This window comes from Triplophysa dalaica, chromosome 11 (assembly GCF_015846415.1).
Source record: "Triplophysa dalaica isolate WHDGS20190420 chromosome 11, ASM1584641v1, whole genome shotgun sequence".
NCBI lineage: Eukaryota > Metazoa > Chordata > Actinopteri > Cypriniformes > Nemacheilidae > Triplophysa > Triplophysa dalaica.
The window spans coordinates 1,898,330-1,915,759 of NC_079552.1; the positions used below are offsets into that span (position 1 = coordinate 1,898,330).

The 17,430-nt window shown below is 35.6% G+C and overlaps 1 protein-coding gene and 1 long non-coding RNA gene across 7 annotated transcripts; one reads left to right on the forward strand and one right to left on the reverse strand.

Moving 5' to 3' along the window:
* The first annotated feature begins 301 nt into the window (after positions 1 to 301).
* Positions 302 to 2,140, forward strand: LOC130432103 (uncharacterized). Its single transcript, XR_008908416.1, has 3 exons — positions 302 to 339; positions 803 to 893; positions 1,054 to 2,140. It is a non-coding gene; the product is annotated as an uncharacterized LOC130432103 (long non-coding RNA).
* Positions 2,141 to 9,810: 7,670 nt separating this feature from the next.
* LOC130431139 (52 kDa repressor of the inhibitor of the protein kinase-like) lies at positions 9,811 to 16,200 on the reverse strand. 6 transcript variants are annotated; one of them, XR_008908140.1, is made up of 6 exons: positions 16,068 to 16,200; positions 14,517 to 14,619; positions 11,962 to 14,402; positions 11,183 to 11,261; positions 10,885 to 11,036; positions 9,811 to 10,744 (listed from the first exon to the last, which is right to left on the reverse strand). XR_008908140.1 is itself a non-coding variant. In XM_056759993.1 (6 exons), exons 3-6 carry the CDS (start codon positions 12,081 to 12,083, stop codon positions 10,365 to 10,367), a joined length of 726 nt encoding a protein of 241 aa, XP_056615971.1. In that variant the 5' UTR covers positions 12,084 to 14,402; positions 14,517 to 14,619; positions 16,068 to 16,200; the 3' UTR covers positions 9,813 to 10,364. The 6 variants fall into 6 exon arrangements, 2 of the variants coding, with proteins under 2 accessions (XP_056615971.1, XP_056615970.1); XR_008908141.1 differs by having other exon boundaries at positions 9,812 to 10,744; positions 10,912 to 11,036; XR_008908139.1 differs by having other exon boundaries at positions 9,812 to 10,714; positions 11,133 to 11,261.
* Between the last annotated feature and the right edge of the window lie 1,230 nt (positions 16,201 to 17,430).

Genomic DNA, 17,430 nt, shown 5'->3' on the forward strand with positions numbered 1-17,430 from the left:
TTCACACAAATGTAAGGTTGCGGTACCAAAACCAAGCTTTAAACTTTTCTGTACTGATGTAAAACTGTCATTACAACCGACTTGTGAGGACATTTTACTGGTCCTTACTAAATAAAAAGGCTCATGATTCGGTCAAATAATATATTTCTTTAAATCTAATGTCTTGCACATAAAACAAATTCGTAGTGAAAAATTAAGGTTAAATAAATCGGAAGTGATCAAGCGCTTAATGCATCCCGCCAGTAGGGGGCACTTGTGGTACGTAAGCAATTACGCAGACTCACACTCGAGTAAGTCAACAGGTGAAGTTAGAGGTATAGCTGTGTGACGAGTGTAAAGGTATGATTTAAGAGTTTCTTTAACGTGATTTAATGCAATCTAACTTATTAATAAGCGACACTGTGTGAAGGCAAGTGGACGAGACTATATATGAAGAATGAGAATATGAACTCAAAGCGCTAAATAGCAGTTTTGACTGATCACACATTAAGCGCGTGCACAAAGCTTTCATACAGCGAGCGAATTCGACAAGAACTCGTGCAGACATGATCTGTTATAGGCTTTATTAAGTTAATGTTTGGTTACCTTTTGGGGAAAATATCCGATGTGTAACATTATATTAGATCCATGGATTCGATAAGTGATGCTTAATTTATTCAATATCGTAAATATTACATATTCTGGTAAAAATCTGAATTATAATAATGGATTAGTGGTGCTATGAATGAATACATTTGATATGTGATGCCTAACTGAATTTTTTTATTAAACTATACTGTAAATATCACATGTTGTGTCACAGGCCTGTTTCTTTAAATCACAGAAGAGTTCAGACATGAGTAATATAGACCCATGCAGAAAAAAAACAAATGAAGATACTGCAGAACAAAGAGGTTGGTGTTTATTTTTGATTCTTCTTTAAATATTAGTGAGGATCAATAAAGCAATACTTTACAAGCACTTTACAAATCACTACAATGTAATGTTTTTTATAGTCTTGACATGAAATCGAAAAAAAATCACATACAATATTCTTCTTCTGTTTCCTTTTAGACCTAATGAAACTTGAAGAAACATTGGGATCAGAAATATCTTCTGGTTGTTTTCAAAAGCAAAATACTTTCCTTCCCAAAAGAAAGCAAAAAATGGAATCCCACAAATCTTTTACTTGCTCTCGTTGTGGAAAGAGATTTGGAAGTAAAGGGACCCTTGTGAAGCACAAAAGAACTCACACTGAAGAAAAGCCTTTCACCTGCACTCAGTGTGGAAAAGAATTCACAAGAAAACTACAACTGACCGAACACATGAGAGTTCACACTGGAGAAAAGCCATACGCATGTCTTCAGTGTGGAAAGAGTTTCAGACACAAAGGTACTCATGATAGCCACATGAGACTTCACACTGGAGAAAAACCATACGCATGTCCTCAGTGTGGAAAGAGCTTCAGATTCAATAATAATCTTAAAAGCCACATGAGAGTTCACACTGGAGAGTGTCCGTACACCTGTCTGCGGTGTGGAAAGAGCTTTGCACTAAAAAGTACTCTTGATAACCACATGACAGTTCACACTGGAGTAAAGGCATACATATGTCCTCAGTGTGGAAAAAGTTTTACTCAAAAAAAAATATCTTGATCGCCACATGAGAGCTCACACTGGAGTGCACCCATACGCATGTTTTGACTGTGAAAAGTGTTTTACGAGGATATCCAGTCTTACTGTTCACATGAGAATTCACATTGAAGTGCGCTCGTGACCATGTGTTTAGTGTTAAAGGATATTCACACAATCAGTGTTTAGATTGTCTTACATCTGTGAGTCTGGAATTGTGTGTTTGTGTTTTTTTAAATGCATGCTGTGGTTTCATAATACATGTATACATATTTATTTCATATGAACACAGTATGATGAGTTAATCATATATTCATGCATTACAATTCTGAGTTAACAGATTTATCTGCACACCCAATATAAATGTTGTTTAGATATTTTGTGACCCTGTTACACGCTGTGTTTAATATGTTCACTTTAATAAGTTTTTTAAAAAGCTAGACTACTGCCTGACTCCTCACCATTAAAGAGAAAAACGTAACCATAGAAATGGACTTTCAGATTGTGATATGTTTATTACTTTAATTTGACTCGCCATTGCAATAGAACTTGTACTTCTTTCAAACAAATAAAATTAAACTCTAAAAAAAATTGAATGTGTCTCTTTTTTCTCCCATAGTTCCATTTGAAAACATCTTGAAATAGATTATAATTGAGATCTCAGAAGACCATATTGACCACAATGAATGAAAGTCTCGGGTGTAATACATATCATAACATACATTTTTATTGCTCGCTGCAATTCAGTTCTGTTTCGGGACTATATATGATCCAAATCAGATGTCCATCTAGGGCTAAATTTGCTCCAAAGCAGGCAGATTAAGCAAAGGCCAATTTTTAAAGTAATTTTTGGGCTAAATAAGGGCCTTCAAGGGCCAACGAGATAGAGCCCGAAAAACAATGTCATGTGGACGTCTGGCACTTGGTGGAATACTATCCATCCTAAACATTATTCAAAATTATAAGTATGTCCCAAATCATAGAATGTTGAAATCAGTGTTTCTTAAGTACCCAGATGGTCTTTTATTTTCAGAGAGAACTTGGTACTTGAAGAGTAGAGACACGGTCACTCAAACAGCTGATATTACCCAAAACCCACTGTGAGATGGTAAAGTTTTGTGATGCTACACTACATTAAAAAAAGACATAGGCATATAGCCATTACATTGTATATAAATTAATTATATTATAAATATGTTGTTGTTTGTGTGCGTGCGTATGCGTGTTTTGCCCCTTTCCAAGGATCGCCACCTTGACGTGGTGGAGAAGCTTGGGTGTTCCAGTTATCCCAAGAGTCAATCATGCTTAAGGATGAGGTTCCAGACTAGGTGCGATCCAAAGGGTTATTAACAGAATAAAAGATATTAGTGAGAGAGTTATGTGTGCGAGTGGGATAGATGTACGGACGGACAGACATAGTATTACTGATAAAATGTTTTTTAACTTTAAAAGTGTGTCTGCGTGCGTGTGTGAGTGAGTGTATGGGATAGAGAAACAGAAGCCCACAGGAGTCAGGACAGGAGACTGCGACTTCATATTCAAACGTTCTGGAGAACAGTAAGGCAGGTGCCTTCAAATATGAGTATTTCAGGCCGAAAACACGGGTCCTTGCATTGGATCGCATTTGTTGAAGTGCTGTGCTTTGCAACGTGCACGTTGTTTTTATACCGGACAAAACATGGGACAAACGCGTCATATGTGTAAAAACTGAAAACATGACCCATTATTAATCCAGCATTCTACTAACATTTGTTTGTGAAGCATCCCGGTGTAAAGTTATTTCACCTGATGTCTATTCCGTTGAGAAATAAAACTACAGTGTCTTCTGTATGGAAGCATATTGGTTGCCATTTTCCATTTGAAATCCAAAATGGCAATGGAGTATGTAAAATGAAAATGCAATTGTGGTTTAAAATGTACATTTAAAATAACATTATGTGCAACATTAAGTGCAAAATTAAAATTCAATTATATCAATTACATTCTTCAGTTCCTACAATTGTTTTAACATATTATTTAAACTGATATTTTAACGCTCTTCGAGTCGTAAAATTAAAATGAAAATGCATTCCTTGGATTTATTATATACATTTAAGATAATCGAAGCGGGTCTGTGGTCAGGATAGGAAAAAATCCCATCTAAAACCTCTGGCTAGGACCCCTGTCTCCCACAAACAGGCTCTCAAACAGAATTATAGAACAAAGAAGGGACGATTGTATTGAAGTTTAAAATTGATCATTGGTCACATATTTAATTCACTTAAAGGGTTTTGTACTGTTCCCAATTTGATTTAACTTCCTCAAAGCACTGACACAACACAGATGCCTTAGGGAATGATAATAGGCATTACGGTATTAAAAACTTCTTATACATTGTAAAATTCAGGTCTACTGTATGATACATTAGGTGAATTCTAAGTGTTACTTGATTTTAGAAAAAAAGGATTAACCTATACATATACATATTGTATGTTGTACAGTATAAGAATGGAATAGAAGTCAATTTAAGTTTTTGTGAGTGTAAGGGAAAGCCAGCAAATGTTATCTCTTAAATCTGATTTTACCTAGTAACCATTATTATATTTTTATACTTGTAATATATATTAACATCTTTTATATTAGTATTTTTATTTTATTAAAAAAATGGTATATTGATACAGGCCCCAGGTAACAGAAGTGACATAACATAAAATAGGAACAACAACAACAATAAACAACAACAACAACAACAACAAAAAACAAGTGAAGAGTTTATTTTCCAAAATGAGATTAAATTGATCAAAACTCATGTTTTTTTATTGTGCATTCCAATTAATATCAATCAAACTGTAGTTGGTTTGTTTTGATTTAAGCCATAATAACGCTAAAATACAGCAAACTAACACAAGAAAACACAACAAGACCATGGTAATATAATAAAAAACATGATTTTTGAAAAATCTCATATCTCATGGAAATAAACTCTTTAAGTCGTGTTAACAAAATGTCGAAACTAATTACAAACTATGAGACTTACTTTGTGTCCCACATACTATCTGTTCTAAATAGTTGTCGAAGTTAAAATTAGTACATCTCAAATTATGGTATGTTAAATGGAGTGTTTCTATATCTGGATAAGAGTATTTCTGGAGAGTCTACTTTTTTGTAAAAAATATGTAAAAGCACAAATGGAATGAAACATCTTAAGGTCCTAGTTTCTTTTTAACTGTGGCGAGCCCCCAGCAAGTCACAAGCTTCACAAATATTATTATTAACAAATTATCTTTGTAAAGTTATATCTAATAAATAAAAAGATGCAGTCGTCCGATAAGCAAAGCCAACACTGCCCTGCTGTGGCGAGGAACCCAAACTACAATGATGAATAATGGGGAAAATAAATCCTCGGCAGAAACCAGGCAAAAATACAGCAAAGTTTCTACAGTGTTCATTCAAGTGTTTTAAATTGCATTTTTTATTTTTCCCACGAACTTTCTTTGAATTCAGAAGCTTAATGTAGTATTCCAGATTTAGGCGCTTTACAATCTGAAACACTGTAACTGCAACGTGACCAAATCCAAGTGCAACATTTTAACCATATTTAATCAACGTTTCATATTGAAGAATCCACTCCAAAAATATCAAACTTTCAACATCATTTCTCAACAAATCTACAACAAAATAATTCACTTTTATACTTTTTTTAACATTGACAAAAAAGTTTAGCTTTTAAATTCCTTCTCTCTGTATAAATTAAGTTCAATTCAATTAAATTGAAACTAAAACCAAGAAAATAAAATACGTAAAAATAAGATGAACTTTATTAAGTATATGGAATATCGAAAGGTAAGTGGGGAGAGTAAATGCATAGTCACCTATGTACACACATACATTAAATAGGCATCATTTACTGTACAACTGCTCTCATGGTATTAGTGCAAATTTTTCATATGAGCTGGAGATACTTAAGATACATCATCAACAGATCAAAAGAGAATTTGCAATATTGTCATGGGTTGCAGTTAGCATTCCTGGGAAAAACAGTTAGTAGTTTGTAGTTTGAGTCTGACTTGTATAATTAAAACAATATTCAAGTCTCCCAGTGAGCAAGTTCACATCAGCCGACTGTGGCAAAAAAAAAAGATTTTGAATTAAATAAACGGAAAACCCTTAGGAGAAACCAGACTCAGCCAGGAGAGCCCGATCACCTCTGGCTTGTTAACACAACACCGCTGCATCTTGCCGGCTAAACTTGTCTATGCTAACTAAGCTATGGAGAAAAACAATACAAGCTGAAAGTACATGTCTTAATGCCACAAAACAGTGATTAAGTCATCTTTACGGTCTTCATATGAGAATTACATATGTGAGCATATAATATACATTAAATACATTAATATAAATTAAAACACATCATGCTTGTAAGAAAACATTCCTTTCCAGACTCACACCTGTAAAATGTATCCTAAATACTGACAGTATGAGCATCGTTTAACACTTAACACATGGTCATGAGCGCACTTTAGCGTGAATTCTCATGTGAGACTCTAGATTACCTTTTTGTGTGAAACACTTTTTACACTTAGGACATGAGTATGGACGATCTCCAGTGTGAATCCTCATGTGGATAGTAAGACTTTGTTTACTCGTAAAACTCTTTTCACAGCCAACACATGCGTACGGGCGTACCCCAGTGTGAATTCTCATGTGGGTATTAAGAGAACTTTTTTGTATGAAACTTACTTCACACTGAGGACAGGTGTATGGACGGTCTCCAGTGTGAATTCTCATATGAATTTTGAGATTAATTTTTTGTGTGAAAGTCTTTCCACACTGTGGACACGTGCATGGCTTTTCTCTGGTGTGATCAGTTAAATTACTTTTGATTGTGAGACTCTTTCCACTCTGACGACAAGTGTGTGGACGCTCTGTTGTGTGAATTCTCATGTGACCATCAAGATGATGTATCCGTGTGAAACTCTTTCCACACTGTGAACATGCATATGGCTTTTCACCAGTGTGACTTCTCATGTGGTTATCAAGATGATGTTTTTGCGTGAAACTCTTTCCACACTCAGGACATGCGTATGGACGCACTCCAGTGTGAATTCTGAGGTGGACAGCAAGTGTTCTTCTGCTTGCAAAACCTTTTTCACACTTAGGGCAGGTGAAAGGCTTTTTTCCGCTGTGGATTCGTATGTGCTTCACAAGCTGCTCTTCACTTCCAAATCCATTTCCACAATGAGGACAAGTAAAAGATTTGGTGGCCTCTATTCTTCACTTTCTTTTAGGAAAGAAAGTATTTTGAATTTTCAAGCAACCGAAAGATATTTCTGATTCCAGCGTTTCATTCAAGTTCCATTATGTCTAAAAGCAGAAAGAAGAAGAATGTTTTCTGTGATATTTTACTTTCTATATTAGTTTTCAATTTTGTTTCAAGACCATTAAATCTTAACAAAGACTTGTAGTGACTCATGAAGTACTAAGGGATTTTACTTTATGTTCCTCACCAATAATAAATGAAGAATCAAGGATGAACACCAACCTCTTTTTTTGTAGTATCTTCATTTTTCATGGGTCTGCATTACTCATTGACAACATTTTTCCACAGAAGTATTAGTATAAGCTAAATGCGACAAGCATAACGGGATGTTTTTCTTCTTAACTTCACAAATATGAAAGACAACACCTTGACTTAATTTTGCCACTATTGTCCTTTAACCCCAGATCCTTAACTTATTCAATAATGAGCTCAGAATAGAACTACAACTCGCATATCGCTTTCTACGAGATGAATAAAAACTCTAAAAAACTTACCATTTAGCGCTTTGCTTTCATACTCTGGGTTGCCTTCACGCACTGTAGTTAATTAATAGGTTATATTGCATTAAATATACTCTTTGACCATGCAAATAAAATCAATAGCATCTGGCTGCAGACGAGATGCACTGTCAGACACATGCACTCTCAGCCGCACATGCGCACTCGTCACATGCACTGTCAGCCGCGCATGCGCACTCGTCACATGCACGCTCTAACGTCTTTCACGAGGTGAACTGTAAGATTCTATTAATAAAATGTTAAGGTTACTGCTTTTAAAGAGTACCGTGAATACTGGTGGTTCAGTTCAAGGCCAGGTATTTATTATAACTATAGCTGAAATACATTAATGAGCATCTGCACTAATAATGAAAATACATAACTAAATAAAACCTTTTCTTGTACACGTATTCTTCCACCCTAAAATTATAAACAAACTCACATATATACATAAATGTCTCATTCTACAATAAACAGGTGCTTGTTAATCAATGGTTTAATGATAAAGTTTTATTATATAGACATACTATATATATATATATATATATTATAGTTTATATACATAGTTTGTTTATATAGTTTGTTTGTTTATTTTTTTTGTCAAAAAATAGAAAAACTCAGATGTTTCATGGGGTATTGGACTTACTTAACATTGTTTATCAAAAATGATGTTTTTAATGTTTCAGGCATTAAAACTGGACTCTCACCTGTAAGTGTGAATGGAGCCACAGTGAAACACATTTTACACTCTGTGGCATGAATTCTCATGTTTCTTTAGAAACTCTTTAGAAACTCCACACCAAAGACATGAGTAAAGGAATTAAATAATCTTCTAATAAACACAAATTTAAACCGTATTTTATTTCATACAGAAATCTTTTTTCGGTACCAGAGATGTTTTTACAGCTTTCTTATCAAAGGTCGAATATAAATTTAAATACCTTTACATCACTATTTACCCACCTCCGAATTTAAATGTACAAATCGTACATGTCTTGTTTTAAAAAATATAATGGAATACTAACACAGATAATAACAAAGACAGTGATAATTTGATTATGTACTTTACAGTATATGTAAATGAAAACATGAATGAATGACCAAATCGTATTGACAGAAAGAAAAAAACATCCCTTTTCGTCAAGTATTTATTTTCCTTCTCATTGTAGGAACGAAAGGCAACGTTAATTACAATACAATATCTCCTGCTCGCTTTGTTCATTTCTCCTTCTTTTGCTGGCGGCTTGCATTCATAACTCGATCTTTACCGCCATCTGCAGGTTGTGGTTCAGATATAAAGGACAAACATTTCAGAATAAGAGCTACAGAAGGAGCTGCGTGCCCAGCTCCTCCATCTTCACCCCAATTTCCAATGCTTATAATATATTTCTACTCTTTCTTTAATGATGACTCCAACAATAACGTAGTTATAGGTTTTTACTTCAGATCAGATATTTTATTATTACGCTAGATCCTCTAACGAGATTCAAGACATGAGGAAAATTACTGCCTCCATATCTGAAATTCCTCTATTAATATATTTATTTCCTCCTTTTGCATGTTCTCTAGCTAAGGTGGAAGTGACCTTGATTCAAAAGTCCACTTACATTTTAAAGGAAAAGTTATACGAATAGTAACTAAACTGTTAAGATTAGTATATTAGATGTATAGGCCTATGTAAATCGATACCGGACCATATCTTATTAACAGAAAACAACCTAATTAAAACGTTCATTCAAAATGTACTTTTTACTGACAGCTTTCCTAATGAACATTATTTTAACCCACAATTGCATCTTACGCGTTTACATTTGGTATTAGGAAGTTTTAATGCTCCACCTGATAGCTCACATACATCTGGCCTATACATCTATTTCACGTCTGCATTTACATCTGCAAAAAATCTGCGATCGTTTGCTCATCTGCAATACATCTCGGAGACGTCTGCTGTCAGATGTCATATAGACATCCAGAAAAAGAAGTCTGTATGATGTTTTATGGTTAAGCATGGATTTAAAATGAGTCTTTAGCAGATGATGTTTAGCAGATGAATTTACAAAGCAGATGTTTCCCAGATCTTCAGCAGATGTTTTACTGACATACATGTGCTAGCTGGGCATAGTTTGGCTATTTCAAAAACTTTATCTACAAATCCAAGTGCAATATACTACGGAACGTAGTTGCATCAAAGCAAGTATTTATAAAAGTTTAAAGAGGGACGTTACAAAAATGTAAAGTTGTGGGTTTGATTGTCAAGGAACACACTAATAAAATGTATTGCTTTTTTATACTGCAAGTTGCTTTGGATAAAAGGGCCTGCTAAATGCATGAATATAAATCTGAGGTGTCTTGAAAGCAGCAATAATCTTGTTTATTTTCCCCACATGCGCGGAAATGGTCAAGTATTCGGTGGTATTGTACACAGCCTCTCCTCCAGAAACTGCTTCAGCGGCTCAAACTTTTTTAATAACCATCATCAAATCTTTTCACAGTTTATTTTACTGACTTTGCGTTTAAGTGCTCTCTAGAAACCATGTCAGTTTGGTTGACATTCTACAAGTATTATAAACACTGAAAAAATACCAACATGTGAAATTTAATTAAGGACATGCATCAGAAAAATTGGGAATGTTGAAAAAAACAACAACATTGTGTTTTGGACAAACATAGCAATGCATCTATAAGATCATCATGACCGTAGTGTTTTCCAGAGTTTCAAAAATTCAATATATATTTCATATACACAATAGTTACTAATAAAAGTAATGGTAATTGTGTTAAGCTGAATAAAATGGAAAGATTCAATACAGTAAACTAAAACTTAAATAAATACAATGATTAAGATTTATTGAGCTCCAGCAGTGTGCGGACAGACGGCATAGAAAACACGCTCAACAGTAGTCTGTAACACTCTGGACTGGCATGTACCAGAGACCAGAAAGCTTTGTCCTTATTGGTCTACCGAAAACCAGGAGTCTTCCGCTGTGACATATGTATCTGTTCACTCACAAAAGCGTATGTTTTGGCTGGTAAGAGTTTTTTCAACTGCTTCATCACTGACAGTTTATTAACACAGGCCTTCCTTGTGTTCTTCAGCCGGTTCACTTCCCTCAATTTCGCCTTCAACTTGCATACCTGTACCTTCAGACACCTAATCTTCATCTTCATGACATGTTCCTTGGCAGTCGCAGCGTCAAGGTATGTTGGTGGTGTCCGTGGAATCGAAGGTCCTGCCGCAGAAGCATCAGGTGGTTTACTGTCTGTCTCTGAATCGATGGTTTGTTGAACACTGTCTGCAGTGGATGAGCCTGGATTTGACAGGTAAACAATTTTTGTACCTATAAATAGTTTGCCATTACAGCAAAAGAACAAAGTGTTACTTTCATGTCAGACTGACACCCTAAAATGGGTCATGTGATATACAGTCTGAAAAGGAATCAAGAACAACTAAACTTTCACTCTAAAAGTGGACTGTTACCTCAAGGTATCCCTGTATTTTTCTTACGTTTCTTTGGTGGTAACTCCGGACAGGTCTTCTGTTGCTTTCTCTTTAACTGCAAGTCAACTGGGGGTGATGGCTTAGAGACATTAACCAATGTGGGCACTGCATTCCATTTCAATCCCGCATGGCTACAAGGTAAAGAGAAAGACAGACAAAAGTTGATTGTCTTTGTGATTTTCACAAGGCAGTTTTTCAAAAGGATATTCCTTTTAGTATATACATACACATCAGATGGTCTCTTAAACTGGCTAGTGTGAAAATGTGCACTGCACACCCTATAGTTTTGATTGAGCCGCTCAGGGCTTATGTCCAACAAAGATGCATTCCTGAGATTCTGAACCCACTTGGAAGACCTGTAAAAGATAGTGTTGTATGCAAGTATTTTAATTGAATGGTTAACATGACAATTCCAATACTAAGAAAATGAACAAGAACTGATGAGAGGAAGAAAAAAATAACAAGATAGGCCTACGCCCATTCTAAGACAAGAAGAAGAAAAAAATGTAAGCCTAAACTCAGTCAAGCTTTTTTGAGATTGATTTTGTTTACTTAACTTTTATCGTTCAAATAGGCTTGCGTTTACTTTAAGTATAAAGACGACCGTTACATATATTTGGTCCGGAGCAGACGTCATTTTTTAGGGTCGAAATAATAGGGTGACTATTAAACACTAAACACATCATAGCAGTTAAAAGAAGTTGCCAACTATCCAGGCTTTTTCTCAACAGAACTTGAAACAAGGAAGTTCAATGATTATGTAAAATTTCTCTTCAAGTATGACAGCGAACGTCAGGTAAGAATGATGCGATATTAGTTTGTCTAACGTTATTAATTAAATAAATGAATTCAGTAAAAGACTTTAAAAAGCTCGTTCTTAGTGTCATATTCATATAAATCGTGTTTTTTATTATGGTTTCTATGGCTAGGACATGAAGTTCATAAAACAATTAACGTCACGTTAAGTTTACTAACGTTGACTTTCTATGTTAAAAATAGTTGAAAAGAATCAGGTGCATAAGATATTTCTACAGTTTTGTGAACAATTAACGTTACCTATCAGGGTCTTTAGGAAAACGGTGAAAAGCAACATCTGTACTGTCACACTGATAATTTTTGCAGTTAATTGCCGAACATTGCGTTCTTTTACTCCACTTTGGTTTCTCCTTCGTTGCCATTCTGTCCGTTTCTGTGTATCTTCGCTTCTTTTGTTTTTATTAGAGGTTGCCAAACCATCTTACAGGCGCATTACCGCCATCTACTGGACTGAGTGTGAGCAGCAGATTACGTACTACACACCAAAACTACTTTAACCTATTCAATTCTTTGAATTAGCTTAGAAGTTTTTAAATAATTAAAGTATTTATAATGTGCATTGAAATTTATTTTTCACTGATATAGAAATCAAACTGACGTCCGATCGTTGAGCTTTCTATCTACAGTCGACCCTCAGTGTGAATGACAGCAGCATCACACAGTGATGGTCGATACAGAAAACATTCACACAAACAATGATATCAGCAAAAAATGAATAGCAGTCAAATAGAAAATGTCATCGTGGAGTCACATGGGAACAGAATACAGTATTTCACCTGTGAGCTACCGTTTAATACAACATTTCAGTAAATAAAGCTGTCAATCATGGTTTATTAGCTGTAGAAAAAGGTGCTTGACCTAGGTTTCTTTTTCCAGAAAAGTAACTTTTCAAACTCAAAAGACGCTCTGAGCTGCAGAAAAAGAAACCGGTGTACGTAGGATTCTGCTTTGTGATTGGTCCCTACATCCAAAGCCCGACTCCTACACCTAAACCCTCGTTGGTGACACAGGGGAGTCATAATCTTACGGGGAGTCAGATGTTGATAAGACACCGGCGCTGGTGTTTAAAAAAACGCTCAGCACTTTTTTTGATAACATGGTTTACTCCATGGGATTATAATGTAAAACACACGCAACAGCTTCAAAAAAAAGAACTAAAATGTGAACTCGGCCCACCTGTGTTTTTTGGTTTTGACTGTGGTAAAACAATCAGAGGATGAGTGAAGTGGTTCTTTTAACAATTTTGTTGATAATGAAGAACAATTATGGTCATGTTCTCCAACACTTCTTTGAGATAGTGTTAGTCTAATCAATGCATGGAAAAAGTAATTTCCCTAATTTTCAATTTACAGGCTCCAAAGCAGTTGCTCGGAGTTAAATAGAAAAAAGCAGCTAAAATGTAAACAAATAAGATTCACTTATATGCACAGAGATGCAGTGTTTACACTAAGTCACCCTTTAAATGTAGGTTACATTTATATTCATATATTTATTATTGTTTCAAATTATCATTTTTTAAATACATGTTTTTTATCTATATCTTTCAATTGACATTTGATGCAATTTTAATTAGAAAAAAGATTGTCCATAGGTACTGTAGCCACATCAATAATTAAGGGGCCTGATTTAGATTCTGAGCACATGACCCACCAAAATAATTTTGAAAGAAAATACGGTGAAAAACGGTTTTATAATCCTTGTCAGTGTATGAATTAAACACTTAAAAGAATACCAGTCATATTAAAGTCCAACACTGTGGTTACATGAGTCGCATGGGAACACAATAAAGACTTCAGCCTTCGGGCAGTATTTCAGCTGTGAGAACAGAACATTTAAAGACTCGCATATGTAAAGACAATCCTGAACACTGACAGTGTGAACAGAGCCACTGTGAAACACTTTCTACACTCTGTAGACACTGTTACGAGCTCTTCTGTGGGAAGTCTCATGTGGATATCAAGATTTTTGCTTGCGAAACTCTTTCCACAGTTAACACGTATGGTTAAGTCTTCCTTATCTCTTTCCACACTGAGAACAGGTGTGTGGATGTTCTACAGTTCTCATGTGTTCTTCTACATTTTTTCGTCTGAAACTCTTTGTGGACAGGCGTTCTCAAATGTGCATTCTAATGTGGTCTGCAAGTTTTTCTTTCTTTGAAAAACTCTTTCCACACTGAGGACAAATATATGGACGATTTCTAGAGTGAAGTACCCCATGCTTATTAAGACTATTTTTTTGTGTAAAACTCTTTCCACACTGCAGACATGTGTACGGGCGCACTCCAGTGTGAACTCTCATGTGATCTGAATGTGCACGTTTGTTCATAAAACTCCTTCTACACAGAGGACATGTGTAAGGCCGTTCTCCTGTGTGAATTCTTATGTGATTTTCAAGAGTGTACTTTTGCCAAAATCTCTTTTCACACTGTGGACATGCGAACGGGCGCTCTCCAGTGTGACTTTTCATGTGAAAATTAAGTGTTTTTTTGCTTTTGAAGCTTTTTTCACACCGAGTGCAGGTGAAAGGCTTTTCTCCAGTGTGGATTCTTATGTGCATCTCAAGCTGCTCTTTACTTCCAAATCCATTTCCACACTGAGAGCAAGTAAAAGAAAAGAAAATATTTGTTGTCTGCAAGCGATGAAAAGATTTTTCTGATGTTGATGTTTCTTCTTCCATTATATCTAAAATATGAAACAAAAGAAGTATATGTTAAGCCTATAAAACAACATCAATATAAAGTTTTTACATTAATGTTTCTCACAATCATTAATGAAGAAACAAGAATAGACACCAACCTCTTTTGTCTGCGGTATCTTTATTTTTTATTCTGTATGGCTCTGTATTACTAATGTCTGCACTCTCCTCTTGAGTAAATCTGTGTGGTTCAGCGAAACAGACCTGTCAAAATCACAAAGTTTTTCAGTGAATCAGTCTTTTCGAATGAATGAATGATTCTCACACACTTTAAAAACAACTCCTTTCATTTCATCATTTCGAATAAATAGCACTCAGTAGATATTTCTATTTCACATACTTAAAAATACAGTTTATTGCATTTCATATTTTATGTGGAGAGTAAAAATGACACCAGCATTTTTACATTCACACGGGGTGTCAGCGTGATAGCATAACATGGCCGTAGGAAAATTAATAAACGTTTAAAATGATTTAAGAGCTAGAACATAATACTTCAGCGAATTTAAGACTTTTTAAGGTCTAAAAATTTGATTTTGGAATTTAGACTTTTTAAGACCCTGCGAAACCCTGATATAATCATTTACACTATTATTTTTGTATAATGTACAACATTATCATCATCATCATCATCCCATAAAGAAGTGGACAGAATTCTGATGTAGTTTATAAGTGCTGTCAGTGTGTAAGTTCACATTCTGTTATAAACCAATGACTTGAAATACGCCAGAATCACGTTTGTTTACATCAAACCGGAAGTTTCTCCCATCTTTCGCGCAAAGCGTCATGGGACGCAGGAAACTTGAGGATAGGTACCAAGAGGCAATGAACGTTTACTTTGAAACATGTTAAGGACTTGCGAACAGAAAAGCTTCCAGAACTATTGACTTATAAAGTGCTATTAATGCCTTTTTTTAAGTTGATTGTATTGTATCATGTACACTCTCTACTTTAATTTAGTTTGTTCCTTCTTCCGTTTCTTGTTTTATTGTTGTTCAAGATATGGATATTACAAATGTGATAGGTTATCTGTTATAATAAGCCGTGTATGTTTGATATATTTTGAAACAATGGGGGAAAAAATAAAGATTTCAAGAGGCGAAACTCGAGGCGCCATTTTGGGGTGAAAATTATTGATACCTGAAATTGTTTAGTTTCCAGCGGGCCAATGCTTTATTCATTATGTATTACCATCATTCAGGTTGAATTTCAGCTTTAATGTTTTAGCTTTTTAAACAAAGCGGCTGATATTGCCATCGCGACATCAAAAAGATGAGTCGCTATCACCCCAAAATGGCGGAAGCGCTGGGCTCCAATGCAATGGAACGTTGTATCGAGTTTCGCATCTTGGTATCTATACTCTTTGGCGAAATGTTTAATCTTTAACAACTTTATTATTATATAATTGTTATAATCATATAAACTGCCTGCGTCGCTTTTGCTCACCCTTGGTGTCAGCCGTTACTACGCGATTGACAGGCGTCAACATTTCAATAACACACCCGAGTAAACCACCGATGTTCAGTAATGAGCAACGCGAGCAGACGGAAGGGGACCGTTAAAGGTTTGTGCATATGTGCCCGGGCCTAACTTGCTCTGTAGGGTCCTAATAAAACCAATCACATTAACATCTTTGTTTTCAGTCCACTAACCTGTTTTAAAGAAAGTCTTGATATGCACCAGTTCTCTTCTCCTCCGTCAGCGTTTGTAGCTCGAATCTTTGCAGACTTGTCCCGACAGTTGCAGTTCTGTTCTTGCTGCCTTAACTTCTTCGGCTCGCTTTGCATTCATAACTCGAGCATTACTGCCATCTACTGCGGGTTGTGGATCAGAGATAACCCTTGCACCAACAAGGATTAGATTTATGTCTAGATTCAATCAAGGTTAATTTATAATTCTGTGGCACCAAACTGTGAACCTTGTTTAAAAGCAATCAGGATTCTTTTTAAGGTATCGTTTAATCCAGGTTTTAATTTGACAGAAAACCTAGATTCCTTTTTTTATTCTTTTACTCCCTGATTTGAAGCTCTGATTTATCTCCCAGTTAGGGATTGACATTAAACTTGCTACTGAGGAGCTTTAAATAAATAAAAACCTCTTCCCTGAGTCGCTCCTTCGCCATTTAGCTGTCATGGACCTCAAGCCTTATGAAATGTGTTTACGGATGATCAGACCGATCAAGGATTTAACCAGGGAGCGGTTTTAAACAGTAAAAGTACTTTTCTTATGCAGGGGCTGTTTATTTACTTTTTTTAATGAGAGTGCAACACTGTTGCTGTTTAATTACACCTGTGTCGTATCAAATTCTGACTCCCCCCGTGAGATTATGTCTCCCCTGTTTTCCCATACGAAGGTTAGAGATAGGGACCAATCACAAAGCAGCATCCTAAATGAATGAACCAATCAGAAGTCGGGGAGTCGAAATTTTACGGGGAGTCAAAATCTGACAAATCCATCAGGGCGGACAAAATGAATCGACGGTTTACATACAGGTTAAAGTTTTAATCCACGATTTGTTCATCTCTGTTTAAAATTAAAATAGAACTAGTATCGACAAACCATAGATTAGCCCTAAACTCTGTTCACTGTAATCCTTGTTGGTGCACCAGACCCTTGGATTACAACCGCACAGTATGTTTGCATCACTGAATCCACATTGTTTATGGCTGGTATGCTTCTTAGAAAAGTTATATACAAAGAGAAATTAGGCTTTGTAACTAAAACACTGAAGCAAAAAGCACTCCATCCGAGCATTCTCACGACTCATGACTCTATACTTATAAACATGTGTAAAACCTAAAACACATCATTTGTTGGTTTGTAATAAAAACACACATTCCTAAAATATTGCAACTGTTTTGTGCAACGTTTTCACCAGCAGGGGTCGCCAGCACGCGGCATTTCGAGTGCTTCGAGAGCCATTTGGATGGGTTCAATTGATTCAAAGCTCCGAAAAGCTTCGTTTCTCCCATCACTTAAAAGAGCTGCGTAATCTGCAGGGCTGGGTGCACATCT

Bases quoted from the DNA above. Each gene is read 5' to 3' on its own strand.
- LOC130431139 (XM_056759992.1), bottom strand. From the start codon at position 12,083: ATGGCAACGAAGGAGAAACCAAAGTGGAGTAAAAGAACGCAATGTTCG. The intron at 11,262-11,961 runs GTAACGTTAATT...TATCTTTTACAG, and splicing joins TTTCCTAAAGACCCTGATAG to GTCTTCCAAGTGGGTTCAGA. The intron at 10,745-10,911 runs GTAAGAAAAATA...AACTATTTATAG, and splicing joins GGAGTTACCACCAAAGAAAC to GTACAAAAATTGTTTACCTG.